Genomic DNA, 19,213 nt, shown 5'->3' with positions numbered 1-19,213 from the left:
TATAGAGGATACCACTCTATAAATGAAAAAAATGGAACCTCTGTTGATTAGCATGTATCATATATATATATATATATCAGTATGTATGTTTAATGCATACTTATTTTAAATTGCATAATTAATAGCTGTACAGAATTTTAAAAATGATACATTGTAACTTTACATATTTATGAGGTATAGTTTGATGTTTCAATACATGTATATCTTGTATATTGTTCAAATCAAGGTAGTAAACATGTCCCTTACCTCATTCATTTATAATTTACTTATGTTGGGAACATTCAAAAACAGTTATTCTAGCTATTTTGTAACATAAAACACCTTACTGAGAACCATAGTCACCCACTGTGCAACAGAACGCTACGGGGTTTTTTTTGGGTTTTTTTTTTCTGCGTAGACAAGTCTGCCTTACTCTAAGAAAAGATTGCCCCAGAGACTATCTTTTCGTTGTTTTTTTTTCCAGCAGTTTCTGTTGTTGTTGTTGTGTGTGAAGTTTTATACTGGTTGTGAATATAATTTTGAACAATATATGGAGGACTTCATTGATGGATTTATTAACCTTAGACATTATGTGAGTAAAGCAGGACTGTACTGCAAGGAGATGCTAAACTTTTGATATTCCCAAGAGAGAAGTTTTATAAATTTCAGAATTCCCCTGTTCTATGTATGCCTCTCTGTCACTTAATTATGCTCATAAAATTCTGCTTAACTAGCACTGGGATTCTTAACTTGGAGAGAAAAGAGTATGCTACCACTGCAACCTACCAGAAGAATATATCAGAATCTTTGGGAAAATCTTTTCAAAATATGCATATCTTCTTTCCTACCCCCTACCCCCAAGTGGAACGTGCTTACCTGATTGAAAATCACTGCATGTAATTAGTTGTTACTAATTGGAATGTAACTATCTGGGAACGTGTTGTACAGATAGTGTAAAAGCAAAAAACAGACAACAAACTTGTCAAAGTAAGAATTATATATATGTCAGCTTAAGGCATTTAAGTGGTGAAGAAGTTTTTGTTTTTTTTTCCGCTGCCCGCCCCCCCCTGCAAGGTTAAGGGGCTTTGTCTTAAATCTCCTCATTGTCTGTTTATCCCATTATTTCATTATCGATCCTAGCAGAGGACTCTCCTTTATAAAATTCACTTTACAAGAGTTATTGTGTAAACATTAATGAGTAGAGACTAACAAAACAAAGTAGGGATGTGGATGCCATAGCGTGGATGGGGTCATTGCTGAGATGAGTGACTGTCTTCTGTATTGTAGACAAGGGCAAGTCAAATTTGTATCCAGCAAAATCACTATCAGGAGCCGTCAGTTCACTATAATAGTTGAAACTCTGAGCACTAATTCTGTGAATATCTAACCAAATCTATCGTCTTTTGTACCTTTAAACCTAGTAGAAAACTCTTATAGGTCTGTGATTCTGTCTATTTGAAGATCACCTTACTGGGTCCAGTGGATACTAAAATGACGATGACAAGGCCATGCTTGTCTGGAGGGTTGGTTTCACAGTGCTTTGAGCTTTCTCTGTAGCACCTGAGGGTAAGTAAAGAGTCTAAGAGGAGAATTTCTAATGGAGCTCTCTCTCTGTCTGTTTTATCTGCAGACTGCAGCTGAATATGTAAAATCTCGACTCCCAGAGGCCCTTAAACAGCATCTTCAGGACTACGAGAAAGACAAAGAAAATAGTGTATTATCTTACCAGACCATCCTCGAACAGCAGATTTTGTCAATTGACCGAGAAATGCTAGAAAAATTGACTGTATCCTATGATGAAGCAGGTATGTTTGTTTTTAAAACACACATTTTTTTTCTCCTTGCAAAAAAATGTCATTATAAACCTTGGTTAAACTTGGTAAAAGGTTAAGGGCAAACTGGATTCAAAGTTATGTAACGTGGACCAATAGTAAGTTTATTCTCTGCAGTTTTAGTCTCAAGATGGTCAGAAGATTCCTAAAAATGGATCTTAAATATCAAATACCTTTAAAATTTTGGTCTTTTTTATTGGGATTTTTTTGGCCTTTTATTAACCGGGTACTCCTAAAGTGTTATTTCAATTTGGATAGCAACTGAAAACTTTTCCATCCGAGAATCCAAGAAATGTTATTCGATTCAAATATTTGAGTTAATTTTAGTTGTTTTCTTTTCTAAAGAGGTGTTTTTTTTTTTGTTTTTTTTTTCTCAAACTGTTAAGCTAATCATTACTTTCTTTTCCTTAGCAACTCAGATACTACCACATCAGAGACGTCATCTCACTGCCTGCCATAGGTTCTTCCCATCCAAGGGAGCTTATTAATGAAGTCATGGACAGACCTCCTTATAACATTATTTCCTCCTTATAACATTATTTTAATCTATTATATGGTCTGTCAGCTAAGACCCAATTTTAATTAAATGAATATAGTATTACTTGGAATTATTAAAATCTTTAATAAAATTAAACTTAAGCAGCAGAAATACCCTGATTGAAATTGCTGTACCTCTCCACCTCCCCCTCTCAAAAAAATTGGAGGTAAAAGTACAGGAAAAAAGGTTTCTAATGGTCAAATGTTAATGGTATTCTTATATTAATGCCAAGAACTTCTGTTTCTATTTTTACAAGGATTTTTTAGCATGTATCTTATTTTCTTCATCAGAATCTATGCATGCTCAATACTTTCTTACCACTTGATTTCAAGTTCAAATAGCAAACAGAAGAGCAAATTAAAACAAAACATTATACTACATTCACCTAACCACTTCACCAATATTTTTAGTTACTAAGCTGCCCCCGTGTATATTCCACCCTCTAACCCCTTCACCTCCCTCTGAAGCAGGATCTGTATTTCCAGTTTTACCCAGGACATCTCTGATCCTCTGATTCTTCTTTGCTTTTTTTCGTTTTCCCAACACATTGGCTTTCTTCTGCCTAGCATTTTTGTTACTTTCAATATTCTTCTCATTGGAATTCTTATTCATCTCTTCTCTCATCCTTAAAGGAATAAAGTAAGGTTTTGATCAGTCCCAACCAAAATAATATTTAAATATTCATAGCATCTTATAGATCATAGAACTCATATGGTCCACCCACTGTGACCATTTTATGGTGAGAAAACAAACTCATAGACTTGCCTGAAATAATGCAGTTACTTAGTTGTAAAACTGGGATGCCAACTTCCTAATTACTAATCAAGCTATGCTTTTACTACACTGATGCAGGTTCTCATTTGCTCAGTAAGCAATTGTTGAATGCATGGCAATATACTAGGCAGTTGAAGGAAAGAGAAAAGCAGTGAAAACATGGAAAGGAATCTGAGATGTAGAAAATAGATCTTTCTTAAAGTCTTGCTAGGGGGCTAAAACATACATGTATGAGCTCTAGAGAAAAATTTCTGAGGAGTTTGGGACTAAATACACCCTGTAATATCTTCAAGTTATTAAAGTTAAGATGAAATGTGGAGTCAAGAAATAGTGGAAATGGCTGAAATTTTCCATGAAATTCTGTAGAGGGGGCATCATTTTAAACTTTGAAGGACAAATGGTGGGCAAGTATTTGTGAAGAGAAGGGAGATGCATTGTAGTGGATGAAGGGGCACAAGGAGACATCAAGGTAAGCATGGACATTAGCTGCAATCACCCACCACTCAAGTTTTTCCTACTTCAGGAATAATTTTCCACTCTCCTGCACTGTTGTTGAGCAGCAACTGATCCTCAGAGGTACACTTGCACATAGCTTTTAGGGGCTAATAGTTTGGCATAGAATTAATCTGTGAATAAGCCCTGTAGCACAAAACGGTGGAAATAAGCACAAGATTGAGAGTTAGAAGATCTAAGGTCTAGGCCTTCCCCCAGGTTAATACTGGTGTGATCTTCAGCAAATGAACCTCTTAGAACCTATGTTTTTTCATCTGTAAAATTGGGCTAATATAATCTCACAGGGCTATTATAATAATAAAATATTATCATGTTTGGGGAAGTCCTTAGAGATCATATTGCAAATGCTAATTAATGCCACTAGTGATGAATGAGAACAGATTTGGACCTTGTCTATCCCTTAAACCAGTGTAAAGTACACCTGACCCTTGCACAAGATGGGGGTTAGGGATGCCAACTCTCCATGCGGTCAAAAATTAGCATAAAACTTTTGATTCCCCAAAAATCTTAACTACTAATAGCGTACTGTTGACTAGAAGCCTTACTGATTACATAAACCGTCAATTAACACATATTTTGTATGTTATATGTTATGTATTTATACCATATTATTATGACTAATTAAGCTAGAGAAAAAAATGTATGAAAATCATAAAAAAAGAAAATATATTTACTATTTATTAAATGGAAGTGGACCATCATAAAGATCTTCATGCTCACTGTCTTTACTTTGTTTGTTTGTTTTTTTTTTTTTTTTTTTTTTTTTAGACGGAGTCTCGCTCTGTGGCCCAGGCTGGAGTGCAGTGGCCGGATCTCAGCTCACTGCAAGCTCCGCCTCCCGGGTTCCTGCCATTCTCCTGCCTCAGCCTCCGAGTAGCTGGGACTACAGGCACCCGCCACTTCGCCCGGCTAGTTTTTCGTATTTTTTAATAGAGACGGGGTTTCACCGTGTTAGCCAGGATGGTCTCGATCTCCTGACCTCGTGATCCGCCCGTCTCGGCCTCCCAAAGTGCTGGGATTACAGGCTTGAGCCACCGCGCCCGGCCCCATGCTCACTGTCTTTACTTTGAGTAGGCTGAACAGACTGCTGAAGAGGAGAGGAGGAGCTGGTCTTGCTGTCTCAGGGGTGTCAGAGGCAGAAGAAAATGCACATATAAATGGGCCCATGCAGTTAAACCTATGTTGTTCAAGGGTCAGCCGTATTCTAACTTAGTCTTTTCTTGGCATGTAGCGTTTGGGAAGGCAGAGGGGAAGTTTTTAAAGTGATCTTCAGAAGCTTTGAAAAATCTAGCAACATCTATTTGATAAAACACCCACTTTGAGCTCAGTTTGCCTTTGGTCATCTCTGCATGAGGTGATGCAGGGCAGTGGATGTGGGAGGGTAGGCTATGTGTACACATGAGTGAATGAGTGTCACTGTGTGTTGCAAAACCAAAAGTCACTACCTCCAGCTCCATAACCCATATGTTAATGATTTCAGTCAAAGAAAGAGGATAAAATAAGAAAAAATATTACTATTTAGCAGAAAAATATAATAATACAAAAGAATTAGGATAGAAAATTGGTAGTAGTAGGCCGGGTGTGGTGGCTCATGCCTGTAATCCTAGCATTTTGGGAGGCCGAGGTGGGTGGATCACGAGGTCAGGAGATCGAGACCATCCTGGCTAACACGGTGAAACCCCGTCTCTACTAAAAATACAAAAAATTAGCCAGGCGTGGTGGCGGGTGCCTGTAGTCCCAGCTACTCGGGAGGCTGAGGCAGGAGAATGGCATGAACCCGGGAGGCGGAGCTTGCAGTAAGCCAAGATCATGCCAGTGCACTCCAGCCTGGGTGACAGAGCGAGACTCCATCTCAAAAAAAAAAAAAAAAAGAAAATTGCTAGTAGTATCCAATATGTGCAGATATTACCATCCTACAGAGAAGCTTCCTGACTTAGGATGGTTTAATTTAGTAGTTTTCGACTTTATGATGGTGCAAAAGTGATGCACATTCAGTAAAATCTGTACTTCACGTACACCCATTCTGTTTTTCATTTTCAATATAGTATTCACTAAATTACATGAGATTCAACACTTTATTCACTTTATTATAAAATAGACTTTGTGTTAAATGACTTTGTCCAACTACAGGCTAATGTAAGTGTTCTGAGCATATTTAAGTTAGTCTAAACTAAGCTATGATGTTCAGTAGGTTAGGTATATTAAATGAATTTTCACCTTAGGATATTTTCAATTTACAATGGGTTTATCAGGACATAATCTCATTCTAAGTCAAGGAGCATCTGTACTAAGACACTCATTTGCTTCAACTGTTTAGCTTCTTTCTATGCTATCTTAGTTTTGACTTCTTCACGTTCTTGATTCAGCTCTCCCAGTTTTAGGAGGTAGTTAATTATTAGTTAGAAGATATCTTGGTCTCTAGAAAGGTTAATTTGTCTTTAATACTGATTCACTGATAAATTAGCCTGAGTGACTTAATGACAATTGCTGCTATTTGTAGTGTCTAAACTTCTATTAATAAAAAACCAATTAATGAAAAAAACACTTAGACATTTTTCTAAAATCATTGGCTCAGAATTTTTTCACCCTCTCCTTTTTTTCTTTCTCTTTCTCTTCCCATTTAATACATATATACTTTAATGTTTTGCCCATCCACAAAATTCAGCTATCTAGCAACCTGGAATTCAGCAAAGAAATGGGAAGTGAGCAAAAACCATGTGTGTACAACCCTACCGTGTCACAGAACTGTGGACAAGTCCATACAACAGAGGCTTTCAATTCTCACCTGAATCTATATATTTTTATTTTATATAGTTCTGAAGGTTATATTTTCTAATGTGATATTTTCTTTTATGAAATTCTTTTTCTGACTTAAAGTGTTATACTTTAATTGCAGAAATGAACAGAAATACATAGAACAGTATAATCCGAGAATAATTGTCAGTAATCTTACTATTGTAAACACTTTGGTATATTTTCCTCACTCTAAGCATTTTTAAAATGTAGTTGGTATCTGGTAGTTTTATTGTAATGTTACATCCTGCTTTTTGCATTTAACATTATTACATAAGCACTTCCTCATTTCATTAAAGCCTCTTCATGTGAAGATAATTTTAGTGACTATATCATATTCTATTTGAAAGTATCACTCACTAAATATTCTCTTATGTTGGACATTTTCATTTTTGTTTTGCTCTTATGAATAATGCTGCAAGAAATATGGGATTCATTTGTCTGCATTTTATATTACTCTAGAGGATAGACTTCAGAAAACATAAGAGTTTAGAATTGAAACGAGAACGTGGGGAAGGGGATGATACTTTGAGCAGCAACACTGAAAACATAAGTAATGAGAGCAAAGAGTAAATCCATAAAAAGCACTTAGATTCCTGACATTGTACTACACTCAAAGTCATATTAGCATTCACAGACTGTATTACAGAGTTCAGATTGTTGATCTTCACACTGGTGACCTTGATTCTCAGAGAAAAGTTTCAATAATTTTTTTTTATATTTTGTATATAAAACCAGAAATTATGTAAACCAGTGTATTAATCCTGTCAGCCTGTGATATGGTTTGGCTGTGTCCCCACCCAAATCTCATCTTGAATTGTAGCTCCCATAATCCCCATGTGTCATGGGAGGGACGAGGTGGGAGGTAATTGAATCATGGGGGTGGGTTTTTCCTGTGCTGTTTTTGTGGTAGTGAATAAATCGCACAAGATCTGATGGTTTTATAAAGGAGTGTTCCCCTGCATGTGCTCTTCTTGTATGCCACCATGTAAGACATGCCTTTGCTCCTCTTTCACCTTCTGCTATGATTGTGAGGCCTCCTCAGCCATGTGGAACTGTGAATCCATTAAACCTCTTTTTCTTTATAATTACCCAGTCTTGGGTATTTCTTCACAGCAGTATGAAAATGGACTAATACAGCCTGCTATAACAAAATGCCATAGACTGGGTGGCTGATAAACTACAGAACTTTATTTCTCACAGTTCTGTAGGCTGTGAGGTCCAAAGTCAAGGCACCAGCATATATGGTGTCTATAAGGGCCTGGTTCCCCCAGATGGCTATGTTTTCACTGTAACCTTACATGGCAGAAGGGGTGAGAGATTTACCTGGGACCGCTTTTATAAGGGTATTAATTTCATTCATGAGGGGTTCACCCCCATGATCTAATCACCATCCAAAGCCCCCACCTCATAATACCATCACCTTGAGGATTAGTTTTCAACATACGAATTTTGGGAGGACACAAAACATTTAGACCCCCTTTCTAACATTAGTTTAGAAAGTTTTTCATTCAAGTGGTTTATATTTTGACGATTTTCAGAACTAATATGTTTTGTGGTATAGTTGAAAGAAAACTTGGAACCAAAAGATCCAGATTTTATTTCTAGTCTAGCTCTACTGCCAACCATATATGTGACCTTGAGCAAGTCACAAACCTTCCTAAAGCCCATTTTCCTGTAAACTGATGGCATGAACAGGGCCTCATAGATGTCTTCTAGTTCTAAAACTATGCTTCTGGTCTTATGACAATGGAACACTCAACTAGCTATAATTTCTGCAAGGCTTCCTGTAGCTATGGCTTTTCTGCTTTTTCTATTGGTTTTCTTCTTTCTCCTTACACGGCCACATAATTTGTACCTAATTTCTGACCAAAAGAAGACCATCACTCAGCTTTCATCACATCTGCTCTTGAATATTCCCAGGCATACCTTTATTGGTGGGATGGGGAGTGAAACCATATGCATCAAGTAAAAGTGGATTTTGGAAGAAGAGATTCTAAGCTATCATTCATGGATCCTCATTAAGATAGTTTAGACCTTTTATTGTATTAGCATGTATTAACACTAAGCAAAATTCAGAGTAACAAGTAAGGTGTGGTTTATATTTGATCTATTAATGTTTTTATTTAATTGAAGTACAAGTTTGTGCACACTTCAATAGATTGGGTTTAACACAGAGAAGTTTTCAAGGAAAGCAGTGGCATAATTTGAGATGAAGAGATCAAAATAGAGTTTTACACTGTCTCAGGAAGCATCATCAACCTAAATATTTATTATGTGTCATAATGGGCAAAAGTCAAAGGGTTGAAATACCAAGAGAGGGAATCTTTCCTCATATTGTTTATTTTTATGCTGCAGTATTATTTATGTTTCTGTAACTAATCTCAAATTCTGTTTTTAATTATTTTTGAGTTTGGGCATGAATAAATATTCCCTACATATTCCTTTGTTAAGGATTAACCAGTGTGGTTTTTAATGTTAAGGATAAACAGTGTTTGAGGGAATTATGAGGAATTTATTTGAGAGCAATTATTTTCTGTCACAGGGTCAAGAACCCTAAGCCATGGGAACGGAAGTCTAGAAGCAGGAGTGAAGAGCTGCATATTTTTCCCTTTGGGAAAAGCTGAGTACACCTGCAATGGGTAGAATGCTCAATGGTAGCATCTTGTTGCAGCCCTCAAGAGAGTTGCCTAAGTTGCTGCTTAGATCTTCTCAGAGTTCTTAGACCAGCAAGAGCTTTCTGTTCTTACTGTTTAGCTACAAACCCATACAGCCTTCCAATGAGCACATGCTTCTGCAATGTGGAAAATGCACTTACACGTAGAAAGTGAACCAGATGGTGCACATGAGGGAAGAAGAGAGCTCAGCTGGCTCTTCCTTGTGTTCCTTGGGGTATCAGAGTTGGGAGCCTGCATATTCATTTATAAGTGTCAGGCAGTCACATACAGCTTTCCCAGAGAAGGTGAGAAAGGAGGAGGAGCATTAATTTCTCAGCTTTTGCTTTGTGATTCCCTGATGTTGCCCTACCTGCAGGTGAAAGCTACCTGTGGTGCAGACACACCAAGCACTGTAATTTTTGGGAAAATAGCTTTTTAAAAGGGTGGGGGAATGTGCTTTAAGCAACTTAGGAAGTAGCTGGAGGGTTACCTCCTATTGAGCTTATTTTAGTCTTCTCAAAATAGATGGTACCTGAAAGTTACATCTACATTTTAATTGGGACATTAGTGTCATAGTAATCAGTAATCTCAAAAGAAAAGCCATTTATTGTCATGGGGAAAAAAAATTGAACTTACATCCAGCAACCAAACCCAGGAAAGAGGGTGTGAATTATTTAGGGACTTTTCAGGTTTTCTAAGAACATAAAAAATCTAGTAAAAGGCATTTGCAGGAAGTTCTTCACTCCAACAAATAGAGTGAATTTCTCAGTATATTTCTCAAACAGCTCCTAAGGGAAGAAGTGACACTGAGGTTTCATTACTTTATATCTTCAATCAGGACCCCATTTCTTAGCTCAAAAGATATCCTCTCCAGGGACTTTTTGACAAGAATTGGAGACTTTGGAAGGAAGACAAAAACAGAGACCCAAAAGAAACTTATAAAGGGAAGTTCAATATTGACTGTGCAGCCTCTGACACCAACTTCTTAGTTTCTGTAAAAAGATTTAATCTATTTTATTTTTCCATTATAAAAGTAAATAGGGCCGGGCGCGGTGGCTCAAGCCTGTAATCCCAGCACTTTGGGAGGCCGAGACGGGCGGATCACGAGGTCAGGAGATCGAGACCATCCTGGCTAACACGGTGAAACCCTGTCTCTACTAAAATACAAAAAAAATTAGCCGGGCGTGTTGGCGGGCGCCTGTAGTCCCAGCTACTCGGGAGGCTGAGGCAGGAGAATGGCGTGAACCCGGGAGGCAGAGCTTGCAGTGAGCTGAGATCAGGCCACTGCACTCCAGCCTGGGCGACAGAGCGAGACTCTGTCTCAAAAAAAAAAAAAAAAAAAAAAAAAAAGTAAATAAATATGCTTTAGAACATTTTTTAAATATGGAAAAAGGAAGAGAAGAAGATAACCTTTAATTCTACCACCTGAACATAACCAACATCTTTGGTGTATTTATTTCTTGCCATTTTTCTCTGCTGAGTTTTAATTATTTATGCCAAATTTTATATCTTTTTATTTAACACTTTTAATCATATTTTATGCTGTTATAAACTACTCATAAAGGTCACTTGTAATAACTGCAGTATTCTATTGAGTGGATATACAGTTATCATTCTCATAACCTTTTAATATTTTTAATATGGTTCCTTTCTTGTATCCATGTTTCAGTTCTCTTTACCACATAGAATCCCAGAATTTGGTGGTCTGTTCCTTATCTGTGAAAAAAATGAGAATGGTAGTATGATTAACAAAAACAAGACTTTTGTAATGCAGACAATTACTAGCCATGTATAATAACAGTGGGAAGAGGGGAGTAAAATAGGTATTCAAAATCCACTTATAAACTGAGAACTTCTTTCTGGCTGATAATATTAAATTTTTTTTGAGGCTACGTAGGTGACTAATTTACCAATCTTTTTAACCAAGCTGTTTTGCTGTTTTTTTTTTTTTTTTTTTTTTTTTTTTTTTTTTTTTTTTTTTTTTTTGTGATAGAGCCTCACTTTGTTGCCCAGGCTGGAGTGCAGTGGTGCAATCTTGGCTCACTACAACCTCCACCTCCTGGGTTCAAGTGATTCTTGTGCCTCAGCCTCCCAAGTAGCTGGGACTACAGGCATGTGCAACCACGCCCAGATAATTTTTTTAGTTTTTTAGTTTTTTAGTAGAGATGGAGTTTCACCATGTTTGCCAGGTTGGTCTCAAACTCCTGACCTCAAGTGATTCACCTGCCTTAGCCTCCCAAAGTGCTGGGATTACAGGTGTGTGCTATTGCACCTGGCCTCACCAAGCTGATTTTAATTTCAGTTATAATTCTTACATTTTCCATTTAGACTGTGGATTTTAAAAGCCGAATTATCTTTTGGTGATGGGGAGCAGTAACTAAACAAAGTGACTTTGACATCTGCAAAACAGAAAACTGTTTTTGGCCCCGGTTGTTTGAAAGTACCCAAACATGTAATTTACAAGCCCCAGGCTAGGTTTTTGTCTGTGGTGGGACGTTGCATCTCTCTGCATGGTTTCTTCAACTGTAAAATAAGGGTATTGAATTAGATATTTTCTTAAATCTCTTCCAGTCTTAACAATGTATGATTTTTGTCTTCAGTTTACTTAATAGTTATTGGTTCATTCATTTATTCACTCTGTAAACATTGACTGAATGAGCATCTATGAGCCAGACGCAGTGCCCACCACCAGAAATGCTCAGATGACCACATGGCCCCTTACTCCAGATGCACAGTGTATGCATTTGTGTTTGTGCTCATGTAGGAGGGCAGGGAGATAGCCAGTAAAAACAGATAACTAGAGTGTAGTGGAATTGGTGTTTTAGGGGACAGTATATGTGCAGAGGAGGAAGAAATTAGGTTTGGAATTGGTAAAGAGTTCTTAAATCAGAAAATCATGAGAGAACCCGTAAATCTTGTGAACTGTTTATCTTGAACTTTACTGTCAGTTGTGTTTTTAAAGGCAGGCTTTGAATAATGCTTTGTTTTCTTCTTTGCTTCTGTAACTGTGGTTATATGTTAGTGCCTTATACAGACCAATTCTTGCCCTCTGCCATAGCAACACCTACCACATTCTTCTTTTTTATTGAGACAGGGTCTCACCCTGTTGCCCAGGCTGGAGTGCCGTGGCATGATCTTAGCTCTCTGCAACCTTGAACTCCTGGGCTCAAAGGACTCTCCAGCCTCAGCCTGCAGAGTAGCTGGGACTACAGGTTTACACCGCCATGGCTGGCTAATTGTTTTTTGTAAAATTTTTCTGTAGAGACGGGTTCTTGCTGTGTTGTCCAGGCTAGTCTCAAACTCCTGGCCTCAAGCAATCCTCCCACCTTGTCCTGTTAAAGTGCTGGAATTACAGGAATGAACCACCACTCCCAGACTCACCACCACATTCTAACTGCTGCTCTCCAACTGATACTAAAATTAGTTTAGTTTATATTAATATGCTCTCAGCATTGCCTGTTTGCTTATGATTCCTCCAATTTAGAAAAAATGATAATTCAGAATTAATCTTGTAAAAGTGGTGTGATAGGAAGGTATTTTAAAAAATCACATTCCCCAACTTCATCTTACCTTTCTAATAGAACACCTCATATCCACTCTGAAAATACATTGGCCGGGGACGGTGGCTCAAGCCTGTAATCCTAGCACTTTGGGAGGCCGAGGCGGGTGGATCACGAAGTCAGGAGATCGAGGCATCCTGGCTAACATGGTGAAACCCCGTCTCTACTAGAAATACAAAAAACTAGCCAGGCGTACTGGCGGGCGCCTATAGTCCCAGCTACTCGGAGGCTGAGGCGGGAGAATGGCGTGAACCCGGGAGGCGGAGCTTGCAGTGAGCCGAGATCGCGCCACTGCACTCCAGCCTGGGCGACACAGCGAGACTCTGTCTCAGAAAAAAAAAAAAAAAAAAGAAAAAAGAAAATACATTGATCTAAATTTTATGGTAGGCAAAATTTTAAAGAACTTTGCTGAGAATACCAGAAACCACAAAGGAACACTGATAGAATCAGGAAGTGCCACCTCTAGTGATTGAAACATTTGAACTGGAGCTGTATTTATCTTTCTAATCAAGTTGTCCTTGTTTGCCACAAGGGAAGTAGTGTTACTTCCTGTCTCTGAAGTAGTATTTGATTACAAGGACTAAAGGAAATGTGTACACTTCAAAGAAAATAATTGGACCAGGTGGTCATACTTTAGAGTACATGAGCTATGCAGAGACAGGATGCCAACGCCATCGGTATCTCTTCCTTTCTGTACTATCGGGATTTTGTAAACAAGATTTTATAGACCTTGTTGGAATGTTTGTAATAAATTTTAATGAGATGCACATTAATGGTAAGACCTTCAGTTTATAGAGAAAAATAAAATAGTGTTTAAAGTGCCAGGATTTCTAATGTATTATGATGGTCCATTTGTAGTAGTGAGAGGTAGGTAAATGCATCCTTGGTTGACTCTCAGACTCTGAAGATATGTGATCATAGACAGCTGGGCTGCTGTTTAATGTCATTTTGCAAATGTTATGTTCAGTCTTTGGGATCTACTAGACACTCCAAAATTTCATCTGGTAAATTGCCTCCTGAAAGGCACTGTTTTTTAAAGTCACCCTCTAGTGCCCAGAGGAATTATCTTTGTGTTTCTTTAGTTGATAAGTTTGTCTTAAGGCTGTGTGGCTTAGGCCATTTCTGATGAAGCTGGGTTGATAAGGAGTTTCTTTAGTATATGCACTGGAGTAGCTCCTGGATGTGCTCTGGTAGTTCTTTAATCAATCCTAGGGAACTCTAAATCGACTGTAGAGAAATTGCTAGGACATACACTGTTCATTCAACACAAACATTTACTATGTGCCAGGTTCTGGCTAGGTGCTGAGAGTCTAGGAAATGGGTAAAGACAGATGAGTTAGAAGTCTGCTCCGTTTGAATTTATTGCTAATCTTTGACTTCTGTCTCTATGAATGTATTTTCTAGAATTTGTTTCAAAATGATACCTGAACTTAACTGACTTATTCCTTACCTGAGTCACTCTGATTTCCATTCTCCTATCTTAGTCCACCTCATTCAAGTAAGGAAGTAACACAAATTATATTTTTATTTTTATATCCCTCTTCTTCCCTAAAAGTTTGATTTGCCATTCTTATAATAATAATGTTACAATAAAAATAGATCAAAGCCATAATTAAGGATGAAAGCAAATGTACTATCCATAAAGAATACTAAAGGATAATAATATACTTTAATTAAGCATCTAATTTCTCCTAAGCTTTCTGATAGCCAGAGCAAAAAGAGAAACCTAATGAGTTATAAGGTTCTCACTGTTTTAATACATAAAATAAAAGTTTACAACAACAACAACAAAAGAAAGAGAGAGAGAGAGAAAGAAAGAGAGAAAGAAAGAAAGAGAAAGAAACTGAAAATACATTATTCATGTTTTTTCAAAGCTCTTGTATTGGACAGGAAAATGCATCTGAATACTCTCTATATTGGACATACTCTATATTGGAATACTCTCTGTATTGAACATGTATAATATAGAGTGTATTCACATGCATTTACAGAAAAATATTGCATATAGCAGAAGATGAAAGAAAAGAGGATGTTTTGTTTGATGTAATGGCTCAACAGGACAGCTTCCCAACTCAAACCTAAATAATTAACTAATCTTCATTTTTATCACTAATGAATTCAAATACCTGGACCCTTCAACCTGAGTGGCATAGTGAGATGTAACATTCAAATTGGGGTTTATTTATTTGACAGTAATTTGTATTCATTTATTCATTTTCCAACCCACTTATTCCAGTTCAGGCTTACGGGTGTCTGGACCCTATCCTGACAGCTCAGGGCACAAGTGGGAACCCACACTGGACAGGACACCATCTCATCCCACGGTGCACTAACACACACCCACTCAGACTGGAACCATGTAGACGTGCCAGTTCACCTAAGGGGCACAACTTTAGGATATGGGAATAAGCCAGAGTACCTTGGGAAAACTCACACAGACATGGGAGAACATACAGATTCCTCATGGACAGTGGCCCCAGCCAGGAAACAATTTTTTTTTTACATCAATCTTATAGCAAAATGATATTAAATGAAATGACATTATTCAGTGACCTGCTATATGTAAAAATTAGTTACCTTCCACAGATAAGGAAACTCACAAGAATGGTTACTTTGGGAAGGAGAAACTGAGGAAGGAGACTTACTTTTGCACTGAGTACTCTTACTATATTGTCTGAATTTTTAACTTTGTCCATGTATTTTGTATTTCTTAAAATTTACAAAAATAAAACTAAACAAAATCCTCCTATTTCCCTCATCTTCAGTACTACAAATGGAATGTAATACAACAGAAAATCATACTTCTTGTTTTCAATAAAACTTTTTATCCTTAAGTCATATATATCTTTGGAATAAGTCAACAAAGGAGCTCAGCAACAAGGCCAGACATCATGGAACTGCAGTGCCAAGCTCAGAGAAGGTCAGTAATAAGACCTACTCAGTACTGTGCCAAGGCATGCCTGGACACCAGGACTTCTACCATAGGTGCTTGGTAGCCTTTCTACTCTGGGCCAGAACTGGTTCCAGAGTCCAGGGTAGGGCTGGCCTTATTGGAAAAAAAAAAATAAAAGTTCACCTGAAAGAGAACAGGATTTATGGGTAGCATGCTGGTGGGGATCCAGCAGAGTTTCTGATGTCAATTTCTGTTGGTTGCCTCTGCTTCACCTCAGAGCTTGATCTTCTTGTGTCTGACAAGTTACTAGATTTGATACTTTACTTGGCCTTTTGGTTAGATTTCTCCTCTCCTGAACCATGGCCAAACCTCTATTGCTTTTCTTTCAAGGCAGTGAAGTGTTGTGAAAAGAGCCCAATTGGCTTCATGATAATTATTTGTGATATTATACTTAATGGGGCTTTTTATGAAGATTAAAGATAATGGGCCAGGCGCAGTGTCTCATGCCTGCAATCCCAGCACTTTGGGAGGCAGAGGAGGGGGATTTCTTGAGCTCAGGAGTTCAAGACCAACCTGGGCAACATGGCAAAACCCTGTCTCTACAAAAAAGACAAAAATTAGCTGGACACGGTGGCATGCACCTGTAGTCCCAGCTACTCAGAAGGCTGAGGTGAGAGGATCGCTTGAGCCCTGGAGGTTGAGGCTGCCATGAGCTGTGATCATACGATAGCACTCCAGTCTGGGTGACAGAGTGAGACCTTGGAAAGAAGGAAATAAGGAAAGAGAGAAAAGGAGAAGAGAAAGAGAGACAGAAAGAAAGAGCGAGAGAGAAAGAAGGAAAGAAAAAGAAGGAAAGAAAAGGAGAGGGAGGAAGGGAGGGAAGGAAGGGAGGAAGGGAGGGAAGAAGGAAGGAAAGATAATGTATGGAAAATGATGGACATGCAGTAAACACTCTACCAATGATAGCATTTCTGTTGTTTTTGCTGTTACATAACCTAGCATGTACTTGATGTGGTGTACAGGAGTATTTTCCCAATCCCCTTCATGATAGGATTACCTATTACTATACTTGGCATAAATTAACTTCCTGTCCAGAGCAAGACAGAAACCAGCAAAATGTTGGCTCCATAAGCCTGCTGTTCCTTCCTTGCCCTGTCCTGTATGGAAAAATATTTCCTCAATTTAAGAGTGTTTGTATGGGTTTAATATCTTTATCTTTTCTAATGTGGGTGTATTAGTTACCTATTGATGCATAACAAATTACTCCAAAATTTAGCAGCTTAAGACAATAAATGTTTATTAGCTCATATAATTTCTGAGGACCAGAAATCCAGGTTGGTTCTCTCAGGAAGTTGCAGTCAAGCTGTCAGCCAGGGAAGCAGGCTCTGAAGATTTGACTGGAGCTATTCTGCTTCCAAATATACTCATGTGGCTCTTGGCAAAATGCTTTCATTTCCTGTTTACATGGGTTTCTTCATAAGGCCTCTTGCTACATGACTTGAATGTGAGTGATATAAGAGAGAGAAAGAGCAAGGGAGCACCCAAGACCAAAGCCACAGTTTTTTACAATGTGAATGTCAAAAGTGACATACCACAGTTTCTGGCAGAAGCTGGGGTTAGTCAAACAAACCAACCCTAATTTGGTGTGGGAGTATTCATACTAAGCAAGGGTATGAATACCAGGAGATGGAGATCATTGGGGGCCTCTTGGAGGCTAACTACCATAGGGTGTATTGCAAAAATATCTGCTCTTACTCTTCTAACTCCTTCACTCTCCCTTCTATTATCATTGCCTTTCCTTCTGTTTATTTATTTATTTATTTATTTATTTATTTATTTATTTATTGAGATGGAGTCTCGCTCTGTCACCCAAGCTGGAGTGCAATGGCGGGATCTTGGCTCACTGTAGCCTCTGCCTCCCAGGTTCAAGTAATTTTACTGCCTCAACCTCCTGAGTATCTGGGATTACAGGCTCTCACCACCACACCCAGCTAATTATTTTTGTATATTTAGTAGAGACAGGGTTTCACCATGTTGGCCAGGGTGGTCTCAAATACCTGACCTGAAGTGATCCACCCACTTTGGCCTCCCAAAGTGCTGGGATTACAGGCATGAGCCACCGTGCCTGGCCCCCTCTGGTTTTCAAATCACTACCTGCATCTCATTTCTTGGAAGTCCAAAGCTGGAATGTTGAGCCCTGCATCCAGCACCTGGATGGCTTTAGGATTATTTAGACTCAGCATCCTTTCCAGTAGTCACAGTGTACATTTCATCTGGCCAGGGTCGATGCCTTTGATGTATCAGTTTTTAAATATTTTGACTATCACTTCTGACTCCTCTAATTCATTAAGATATTTCCTTCTAGAGCTTCCTAACACTGTGCCTGGGCATCTCGACAGCTTTGAAATTTCGGATCAGTTTTTTATAGCAGCATCCTAAATGCTTCAAGATTAAGGCATGACTCTCTGGATAGTAACAACAACAACAAAAAAAGTCTCTCTCCTTTATCACTCCCTCCTCCTTTTTCTCCCTTTTATTTTTCTCTTTTTTTCCTTCACTGTGTTCTAAAATTTATCACGTTTTAAATTTTCGTATCTATTAAATAATTTGATCACTTGTTCTGTTAATTTTTTAAATGGATGAGTAAAGAACCACATAAATTGCTTTTATATTTCACTTTCAATGTTTGACCCAGCAGTTTTCCTCAGTACAAGTTTCCTATTCCTTTTTTATTGCTCTTGGTTGCCTTTTCTATTGTGTAGAGAAAAAGGGATGAAGCAGAAATGAGGAAGTCACTGAAGAGCTTGTCTTTTTCTTCCACCTTTTACTATGCCATAATTTCCCTTACTGTGGTCATCTACTTTTTCACCAAATCTCCATCTCTGGTTCTCTGTTCCTAAAGAAAACAACAGTAAACATGTAAGCCTCTCGTATCTGCATTAGTGGAAGAAGATGGTGATGGAACTACAAGTAACTTTCCTAGGGACTGCTTCACTGTGGCTAGATTTTTAAAAATGTTCTGAGGAAAGCATCATTTTTTTAAAGAACTCATATTTTTAACCTGTTCTCTTTTCAAATTGCTTTTTTGATCTATGGGAAATTCAATCTGAGATTAAGCATTAAAGAACTTGGGAAAACCAAAATGCCTTCACAGAATTAGAGATGCATTTGATTTTTGTACTTAAGAATCAGCTTGTTCAGTATGATATCATACTGAATGGGCAAAAACTGGAAAAATTACCTTTGAAAACTGGCACAAGACAGGGATGCCCTCCCTCACCACTCCTTTTCAACATAGTGTTGGAAGTTCTGGCTAGGGCAATCAGGCAAGAGAAAGAAATCAAGGGTATTCAGTTAGGAAAAGAAGAAGTCAAATTGTCCCTGTTTGCAGATGACATGATTGTATATTTAGAAAACCCCATTGTCTCAGCCCAAAATCTCCTTAAGCTGATAAGCAACTTCAGCAAAGTCTCAGGATACAAAATTAATGTGCAAAAATCACAAGCATTCTTATACACCAGTAACAGACAAACAGAGAGCCAAATCAGGAATGAACTTCCATTCACAATTGCTTCAAAGAGAATAAAATACCTAGGAATCCAACTTACAAGGGATGTAAAGGACCTCTTCAAGGAGAACTACAAACCACTGCTCAGTGAAATCAAAGAGGACAC

The 19,213-nt window shown here is 38.1% G+C and overlaps 1 protein-coding gene across 1 annotated transcript in view; it reads left to right on the top strand.

Moving 5' to 3' along the window:
- The window catches only part of PPM1L (protein phosphatase, Mg2+/Mn2+ dependent 1L), a 330,002-nt gene that overhangs the window by 230,880 nt on the left and 79,909 nt on the right, over window positions 1–19,213 (top strand). Inside the window, exon 2 of the mRNA XM_023223353.1 lies at window positions 1,610–1,784. Coding sequence (XP_023079121.1) covers window positions 1,610–1,784 — 175 coding nt within the window. The remainder of the gene's footprint in view (window positions 1–1,609; window positions 1,785–19,213) is intronic.

Source organism: Piliocolobus tephrosceles, chromosome 2, assembly GCF_002776525.5.
Source record: "Piliocolobus tephrosceles isolate RC106 chromosome 2, ASM277652v3, whole genome shotgun sequence".
Taxonomy (NCBI): domain Eukaryota; kingdom Metazoa; phylum Chordata; class Mammalia; order Primates; family Cercopithecidae; genus Piliocolobus; species Piliocolobus tephrosceles.
This window is presented reverse-complemented; position numbering and strand designations above follow the sequence as displayed.